Here is a 9,770-nt window from a genome sequence, read left to right as displayed (position 1 = left end):
GAGAATTTGTAAGAGCTTCATTTCTCTCCACCTGCCAGGAGAGAGTGGAGTCATGGCACTCTTCCAAGGCTAAATACATTTCCTAGTAGCCAGACTCACTTTGTATAAACCAAAGAGGACTGTTTGAGTTAGACCCAAGGCTGAGGTCATGTAGGAGATCAGAAGCGGTCTCCGCAGTACTGAGCATCTCGTGTGATTTGATAAAGACTCAATGTTCAGAAGAAATACCTGAAAGTAAATATGCTAGAGAAATACACCAGGTGGGTGTTAAAGCAGATTTGCTGGTCCCCAGCCAGTTACCTCAGTTAGAGACTCACTAAGGAGGATCTGGGGAAATGAAGCACGCTAACAAGGTCTCTTTTTTTCAGCTTACAAGGAAAAGATGAAGGAGCTGTCCATGCTCTCGCTGATCTGCTCCTGTTTTTACCCTGAACCTCGCAACATGAACATCTATAAATATGATGGTGAGTGGCTTTTCACTGGAAATCATCCTGCAGCTCAGATAATCTGCTAGTGCTGGGAAATGACTCCATTCACTGTCCCAGTCCATAGTATTAGTTGGTGGATGTTTTGGTCATTTAACAGTTAATTTGCTGGTTTGGGCTGTTACCTTCTATTGATTGTGTATTACCCGTGATGCTGGATGTTGTTCCTAATAGCAACTAACTAAACTCTTAAAGCTAGCCTTCTCACACAGAGCTGTATTTTTCCTACTACCCATTTGAGAATTACAGCTCTTCACAGCTGACATAATTCCCAAGGAAACCAAGAAAAGATGAAAGCGTGCTTAAAAAATTAATCACTTTGGGCACTGCTCGCAGGGGGGGTGAAATGACACAGAACCCCAATAAGCTTCCAAAACTGCTATAAGTTTTTATTTTTATGAGATTAAGGTATAATTAAGCTATTGTAGATAAAATGGAATGTACTTCTCCCGAGAACAGTTTTCAGCCCATAATCTCCCATTGCATTTAAAATGCCCAAGGCAAAGATGCTAAATCCTCTGCGTCTGATCCTACACTTAATGTCTGTGCTGCTTCTCTCCTCAATACCGCTGAGGTGTTGAAGGGCTTACCATTTCTCACTTTATTGTGCAGACATGGAAGTGAAACAAATCAACAAACGTGCCTCGGGCCAGGCCTTTGAGCTGATCCTAAAGCCGCCATCTCCGGTCTCAGAAGCACCACGAACTTTAGCTTCTCCAAAGAAGAAAGAACTCTCTCTTGAGGAGATCCAGAAAAAGCTGGAGGCTGCAGAGGAGAGGAGAAAGGTATCTTTCCTTAAAAAAATGCTAGTAATTAGACCTGACGGTGTACAGAATAACAGCCAAGTTTCCTGCCCATTGGTACGTTTTCCATTGCCATCACTGACTCACAGTGGCCTACATGGACAAAAATTATTAACATGTTTAAAGAAAGAAATTAATTTATTTTCTTCCAGGAGCTTGCAAACAAACCTCACAGGTTTTGGTGCTTGGGAAGTATGTGTCACAAAACACAGATAGCTTTGGACTGGAGGACCAAGTGGTGAAAATAAACATGCTTACTGTCTGAGTGTTAAGTGGCTCATTCAGAGCATCTATAATAGTTGCTGAAAATGAGTGCAATTCTTCTGGTGTCTTAAGTTTAAGAGATGGATGTGTGATTTAGACAGCTACTGTCTGGGCTACCAGATCTTAACTCCTTGTAGTGCCCATGGGCCTGCCTAAGGCAGCTAAAATGTCTTATTTATGCAGTATAGAAGCACGTCAGCCCTGAATAAAGAGTGTTCTGGATCATTCACCACACACTTGGATGAAGATGCTAGCATAGCACAGCTGCTATGGAGAAGCATTTCTAGCAGACAGTCTCAATAGAGCTGGAAGTTGGCCTTGTAGGCTTATCTATAGACTAAGTCTTCCCTTCTTTATGATCTTACCCATAATGGTAAAACCCTGTTTTGTAATCAGTAAGTTTGTCACATAGGGTTTGGAAGGGTTGTTAACACCTTCTTCAGAAAGGTTGGCACAAATGCAAGGTGCACGCAGCAGGAGGGCCACATTATCTCTTTATTTGGCTTTCGTCTTGACTGATGTGTTGAAGAGGTCTATTTGCTCTAAGTCAGAGCTAGCTCAGATTACATTTTTTTCTGCAGAAGATAAAAGGCCAAATTCCAGATCATGTAAGCCAGATGATGACATGCAAAGCCACTGAGACACTCACCATTACCAGCCTGAGTTGTCAGTTGAAAATTAGCAGTGTTCTGTATGAGCCCAGTGTTGCACCATTTCAGCAAAGTCATGGCTAGCTGCGATGGCCACAGAAAACTCAAGAAATGGTAATAGATTGTCCTGGTTAATCCATGTTTCCTTTTGCTGTGGCACAAAAGGAGAATGACAGAAGCCAGAGAAGCCTCAGGAGCCACAGAAGGACTTTCTGCATCCTCCAACCAGGCAATCAGTGTTATTTTGTGGCAAATCTGCCTGCACCAGTTAAACCGGAGTTAGAAACCCCTTCCACCTGCTCATGGAGTCCCTGGTAGAGTGTATCTGAAAATGAAACAAGCTTAGATGCCTCTAAGCCTATTGTTTCTCTCTTAAACAGTGCCATTTGTTACTAAAACTGACATTTACAGAATAGTTTCCAGATACGGACAAAAATGTGTACAGAAGTCCAGGGACAGCAGATATGCCTCAGACAGCACACGGAGCAGCTCCAACAAAAGCAGCTTCTTTCTCCTTTTGCTCCTGTCAGACCAGATTAGGGTCACTTCCAAGAAGCCTAATGGAATGATTACCCTGGTGTATAGTGAGATGCACGTTGATTGAAGTCACTAGACCTGGATTACTGACAGGTCCTTAAAACCTGGCCCTCGGTTTTGATTTGCAGTGAAACCTGACTATTCTGGACCTCACTAATTTGAACATCTTAGGTGAACACCAACGTGTTGCCACATTTGCCATTTCTGCTGCCTTGCTAACAGAAGACTCCGTGCTTCTAATGCACACACATTAGCACTATTGCTTCTTTCAAAGAAAGAGTTCTCTGGCAGAGTATTCATTTCAGTAAAAGGGCATGACTGTATGTGAAAGGAATATGCATTTGCACTAGCACCGGCTCAGAAGTATGAGCTTTCACACACCCAAATGATGATATGCCCCAAAGACTCGATCTGTGAAGTGCCTCTGTACTGAATACAAATACTCAAGTAAAGATATGGACACAGAATGAAATGGCAGCAATTAAGAAGCTGATATTATGCATATGCTTAGTGGGAAATAGAAATTGAATGTCCCAGAGATTTAATTTCATTGATTTCATTACTGTTCATTTCTTCCTAAAGAAAAACTCATTATGCCATAAACTGGTAATCAGTGACAGCAATACAGACACCTGCCATTTCTTCCCCTTGGTACTATACTCATTTTGAATGAACTGAGTTATTTTAATAGACAAGATTTTCCACATTAGCATTTCAGCAGAAATTGCTGGGAAAGTAACAAAGGACAGAGCAGAAAACTTCATTACCTCACTGTTAAAATCCCTGGTGCCCCCATGTCTCAACTATTGCCTTCATTTTTGGCCTGAAAAAGAGTATATTGCAAAGAAGGATAAAAAAGCAATCAGAGGAGCAGAACATCTTCTGTAAGAAGATAAATGAAATAGTCTGCTTTTCAGCTTGGAAAGAGACAACAGATGGAAGATAAGATAGAAGTCTACAAAGTAATGAATGGTAATGAGAAGATGAATAGGAACAATTATATTCTGTTTCACGCAGTCCAAAGGGGAAGAAACACTCAATGAAATCATCAGACAGCAATTTCAAAACCGAGAGAGGGAATCACCTTTTCCTGTATTATTTAATCAAGCTGGGTTTGTTATCACAGACTATTGAGAGATTATTAAAATATTATTTATTTCAAAAAGATAATAGCAAAATTGATAGAGCACTACCTTGTAGGAAATTATTGCATGAATGCATCCTCTGGCTCAGAAAATATGTAACTCGGTGACTGCTGAAAGCTAGGGAGACAGATAGGTACACACACACACAAAAATATATGTATGTATGTCAAGTAAAGGATCAGGCAGCTTTGCCCAACTTCATATACATTTTCCCTAAGCATATTCCACTTTCTGCTGCCAGACAAACCAGGCAGACTTTCTGATATCTGTCATGGCATTTGTTATCGTACTTTCCAATCTATGTACAACAGCTGTCAGGCGTGACCATTCTAGATCATGTCCTTCCAGCACAGTTCTAATTAAAATCAAGTATAACTAATGGATGAGAATTGCCTGTTTGGAAAAAATGCTAATTAATTTCACACTGTTTAGGAATGAGGTTCTGCTCGGTTAATTAGGCAGTATTCATTAATAAATTTTCAAACTCATGAGAACATCTGCAGCAATACCACACTTCAGCAGACTCCTGCTTATGCTGTTTCCTGCTTATCATTCTTGTTTATTCCCCTATAAGTTTGTGCAGGGCTCTTTCCTTTTCTCCCCCTTTTTCTCTACCTCACTTGACAGTCACTGTGATGTCATACTCTCAGGCCAAACCAAGAGTTTCACTTGAGGCATTTTTTCCTTTTGTACCACAGAGCAAGACCCATTTGGGCTAGTTACAGATTTGTCCTTTCCATTTATAGAATTCTCTTTACAGCACATCGTTATTATCCCATTACTTTTTTGGCATATGTGTGCTATATTTTCCCACCTTGGTGGATAATCAGAAAGAACTTTTAATCCTTCCCACTTAAGAAATTAGAGCACAGTGACACTGTAAGCAGCAGAAGTTTCTTTCTTACAGAGCCTTTAACATTTATCAGTTTTTATCAATTGGCCTTGAATGTTCAGCTGTTACTGCACTTGATGTACAGACTTCAGGAGCCATATGTTGTATATCTTTTTTGCCCATGTTCAACATATAGCATAAAAATGAAACACTAAAGGGGCACACATTTACACTAGACTTTGGATTATGGGAGAGAAATCGTATGTAATTAAATCCTCTTAATGGCTTTGTATTGGGATGAAACTGAATCAGACTCGTCACTAGTCTTAGCACCACAAAGAATGCAGAACAGTCATTATTTTTAACTTCCATGCTGTGGGATATAAACATAGCTACATGAGGTTTTAATACCATTACTATGAAATTCTGGAAGATAAGCCCCCGCTGCAGCCTAGCCTGGACAAGGCTTGCTGTGCTGCCTGCAGCAGGCAGGGAGCCCGGGGCATCTCTGCCAGCATCGTGGCCGCTCACTGCATTGGGCTTCAGCATCCAACTCACTGCCCCTTTGAGCCAGCCTCACAGCCTGCCCAGAGGCACTTCTTAGAATTGTTTAGAATGGAAAAGACCTTTAAGATCATCAAATCCAGCCATTAACCTGTCATCCCACCAATAAACCATGTCCCTAAGCACCTCATCTGCCCATCTTTTAAATACCTCCAGGGGTGGGGACTCCACCCCCTCCCTGGGCAGCCTGTTCCAATGCTTGACAGCCCTTTCAATGAAAAAGATTTTCCTAATGTCCAACCTAAACCTGCCCTGGTGCAACTTGAGGCCATTTCGCCTCGTCCTATTGCCTGTTACCAGGGAGAAGAGATCAACACCCACCTCGCTACAGCCTCCTGTCAGGCAGTTGTAGAGGGCGATAAGGTCTCCCCTCAGCCTCCTCTTCTCCAGGCTAAACAACCCCAGATACTCATACTCTTCAGTATGAAGATATTCCTACTGAATACCCCAGATATTAATACTCTTGATCCATCTTTGGCATTGAAAAAGCCAGCCGTGCTTTACCACATGGCATAGCAGGCTGTTGGAGGAAAAGGCCTCACCAAGGTGAGGAAGGTGGCAGAGCTGGGGGACAAACACCCCCTCCTAGAGATGTGTGGGACCTACAGAACTGCTGCTCCAGGTAGGAGGAGAGGCAGAGAAGGGATTATGCACCTTCCCTGGCCAAAGTGGAGCTTTCTTCATTCTTCCAACTCATTGCTATTCCCCTCTTTGGTTTTCTGTAATTTGTAAATGAGAACACTGGGAGGGAGGACAGGCCCTGCCCGAGACATTTGCCTCCTGTCTTGCCCATCTCCTGATCTCCCTTTCTGTTACTGCTGGCCCTTGGTTGTGCTTGTGTGGAGAGGGAATACAGCATGAAATGCTTTTCCATGTAAAGGTCCCAGCCATATGTGTGGAATCAGCACCAGAAGCGGGTGTTTCTGCCCCATTTTGATTTACACCGTAGTGTTCCCATGCATGGTGCTTCACCCCTAATGTTTATAGAAGACACCCAAAACCACTCCAAAGCTCCTCATCCAAAAAGTGTAAGCCTATGGGATATGTGCCCACAGGAGGATGTTTGCTACCAGCCAGGAGAGGGTTTGGTGTGAGGCACAAAGGTCTGTCTTAGACCAGGTGGAGTCATGAGCAGAGACAGCATACACCCCACTGCTGGCACAGCTTCTCCCCGCAGTCTGCTGTGGGCTTTGCTGCTAATGAACAATCGTAAGACAAACTGACATTGATCTTTATTAAATTTAAAATGCCTAGCCTCAAATTTGAGCAGATCAAGAAATGCCTCATGATCAGGTAGGGGAGTGTCAGGCAGAGGGCTCCAGTGGTACCTCTTGCATCCCTCCAGCATTCCATGTTCACCCCCATGGGTCACAACCTGGAAAAGAGCAATTTTGTGCCAGCTGAGGAAGAGAAAGTGAGGGGGTTTGTTTCACACTGTGGATGGGCAAGTTCCACTGGCAGACAGGACAAAAAAAAATATTCACATCCCAATTCAAGCAAAATTTTGTGTGAACTGGTTTCAGTAGAAGCAAAGCTTCACCTACAGTTACAGCTCAGATGAATCTGGCTCTCTTGGCGTATGGCCATTTCACTCCTCTGCTCTGTGACCCCATGGAGGAGGAGCCTCCCCCTCTTTTTTGTGTCTCTTTAGGCTGTCATTGCTGTGGGAGAGGAACTGCCTCACCCTGTGTGTCCCTGTGCCTGTGCCTGTCCTCACAACAGCCTGAGCAGGTGCTAATGTAATACAAATAATAGCATTCCTAGTGAGGAATAGGATGTAACCATATAGATTGGGAGAAGACAGTGCCATGAGTGAGCTCTAACTTGAGCACATTCCCTTGCTTTTATGTGCAAAAATCCCAACCTCAATTCCTTCCCTGAAAACATCACTAGTTTAACTCACCATTTCTTTCTGATTAATACCTAGGCTTCAGCTTGGCATTTACATGGCAGTAGGAGCCTTTAATCCTGTCTTCACTTTATGCTCCATTAACAGTATCTCGTAAATACACAATACACTAAAGAATACCAAGGTTAATGCAGCTTCTGCTGAACAATTTAATTTTAAAAAAATCAAATCAATGAATGAATGTGTTATGAAAGTGGAGCTCTCATGACTGGTTGTGTGCCTCATACATCCTAGTAACTAAGGATCCTAGTAACTAAGGTGAATGCATTCAAGCTGAAATTCCCAGTTTAAAAGCAATTGTTTGAGCCCATTTCTTGCTTTAAAGTAACCCTTTAATTTTATCTCTGCATAAGTGACTTCAATATTTGGATGCACATGTCAAGGAGAAATAGATAAATGTGAGAAAATAAAGCACCCATTACTCAAATAAGTAGGATTTTCTTCCTGTGAGTAATAGTTAAAAAATATATGTATCTCTAAAGACAGTTTCCATAAGTAATTTTGCTCATGAAGTGACTGTTTAGTTGTCTGCCTCTATCTCTGGCCAGCTAAGTATGAGATGTGGTTTTCTTTTGAAGCACTCATCTCTGAAAACTGGGGTGCACATGATCCTTTAGAAATATGACATGACTATCACAGGAGTTTGCCTGCATTAGCCATCTTTTTAGCACAGCAGTACATTTCTCAGAGCAAAGGTATCTGTACCAGGAATGTTTTGCAACATTTTTATTCTTCCACATCTAGCATTAGATGCTGCAGCTGTAGCTGCATTGATTATGCCTTGTTATAGGTAAGAGTCTTCTGGATATTCCCCCCTTTCATATTGCTTTTTCCTTTCTCCACCATTTCATACTTTTCTCTCCTTATTAAACTTCTTTATCTTTCATCCCTTTTCCAGCCTTTTTTACTCATTTTCTCTCAATAGCTGTACGAGAAGCACTTATCGAAAACCCTTTACAAGAGAGTTAGAACATGGACTATCAAGGATTTGAAAATATCCTTTCCAGCACTTCAAACAATACAATGTTGAAAATAAACTTGGAATAAAAACTTCCTACGTGTGTTGGAATCCTGTACCAAGACCATGGGAGTCCAAACACAGCAGTTAAAAGTCAACACAAAGGGAGCCAGTTAATCCCAGGCCCACTGGGCATCTGGGGTCATTCATGTAGCCATTTCTGGATGTGTAGTAGACTTTGAACAGACAGGGTGGCCAATTCTTCTGCCAAATGTGTTGGAGACAGAAAATCATTTGACGATCTCGTACAAAAATATACAAACCACCTTCCAAAACTGTCATAAGGGGATTTCAGAAATGGTCTGAACACCAGGGAAACAGGCAGGCTCACAGCTGGGGTACAATGGCATTAGAAGAGGGATGTCAATCCAAATGAGACTCTACTCTGTGGATGTTTTGTGACAGGGAGGGGGATCCCTTTATTTTGAACCAGGCCTGAGTACCTTGAACATTTTGCATGAGGAAAAGGAATGCTGTTGAAGGCGTATCGTAAAGGAAAACCACATTAGGGGTGTGCAGTCAGTTCCTGAGGCCCAGGTTAGCTTTCATTCAGACGCTTACTGGTGCCAACACAATTTGCATCCAGTAAATACTGAATTAGAGTATAGAGATTTTCTTCATTATCATGCATTAGTGGACAAATTACTTTTGAATGTGTTATCTGCCAACATTTCCTCCAGAACTATGTGTACTTTGATATGAAACTCTGATTTTGCACTATTCTGCTGGATTTATGATACTAAGAAGTAGTTCCAGAAGGTGAAGGGTTTGAATGGAAGAAAACAAATCCTGAAAAATGGGCAAGTGCCCCAAAGTCTCAAAGGCATTTTAGTACCTCCCATTGAAAGCCAATGTTCTTTTCAAAAATGCTGCTTATAAGCACAGTCCAAATCTTACTTTTTATTATAGCATCTCCATGGGCCCTGGATATGTCCTTGGAAATGTCTGTTTACCAAATCTGAAAATGCTTTATTTTATAACACATTATATATGCATATTTAAACACCACAAAATGTTAGCCTTCCAAATTAACAAGTAATTTCTTAAACATTTCATGGGAAAGGACATTTCAGTTAGCATCGTGGTATCTTTTCCATTCAAACTCCCAACAGGAAGGGAAATAGATTCTTAGATTATCGAAGTTACCTTTAGATCACTTAAGCGAAGGGTTCACAAAATCCATATCAGCAACCAAAATTTAATTATGATAACTTTTCCAAAGCTAGATGAAAGGTTGACATTGAATAGTGAATTAAATGGAAAATGCAGAATAACTTCTCAAGCACTGGTCAACTGAGACACTCAAGCTGGTCCAAAAAATGGTAAAACAAGATAAAGATGCTAAATTGTTTCAGTTTCATGTTGTACAAAAACCTTCAAAATAATTTTTTGACATTTTGAAATAGCCTACATGTAAACAAATGTTAAATGCTAAGTATGTGAAATCAAATATTTTGCTTCAAAAAAACTTATTATATTATTGATATTTTTGTTAAACTTATGGGGCTTTTATGATTTTTCGGTTAGTGTACAGATTTCCTTCTCTGCCCAGCTCTCTTTCCC

At 41.3% G+C, this 9,770-nt stretch overlaps 1 protein-coding gene across 1 annotated transcript in view; it reads left to right on the top strand.

Moving 5' to 3' along the window:
• Positions 1-370: 370 nt before the first annotated feature.
• Positions 371-9,770, top strand: part of STMN2 (stathmin 2) — a 14,210-nt gene continuing 4,810 nt past the window's right edge. The window contains exons 1-2 of the mRNA XM_035890107.1: positions 371-464; positions 1,098-1,270. Of these exons, the coding sequence (XP_035746000.1) occupies positions 383-464; positions 1,098-1,270 (255 nt within the window). The 5' untranslated portion in view covers positions 371-382. The remainder of the gene's footprint in view (positions 465-1,097; positions 1,271-9,770) is intronic.

The sequence above is a fragment of the Egretta garzetta genome, unplaced genomic scaffold (genome assembly GCF_000687185.1).
Source record: "Egretta garzetta isolate BGI_Z169 unplaced genomic scaffold, ASM68718v1 scaffold251, whole genome shotgun sequence".
Taxonomy (NCBI): Eukaryota; Metazoa; Chordata; class Aves; order Pelecaniformes; family Ardeidae; genus Egretta; species Egretta garzetta.
This window is presented reverse-complemented; position numbering and strand designations above follow the sequence as displayed.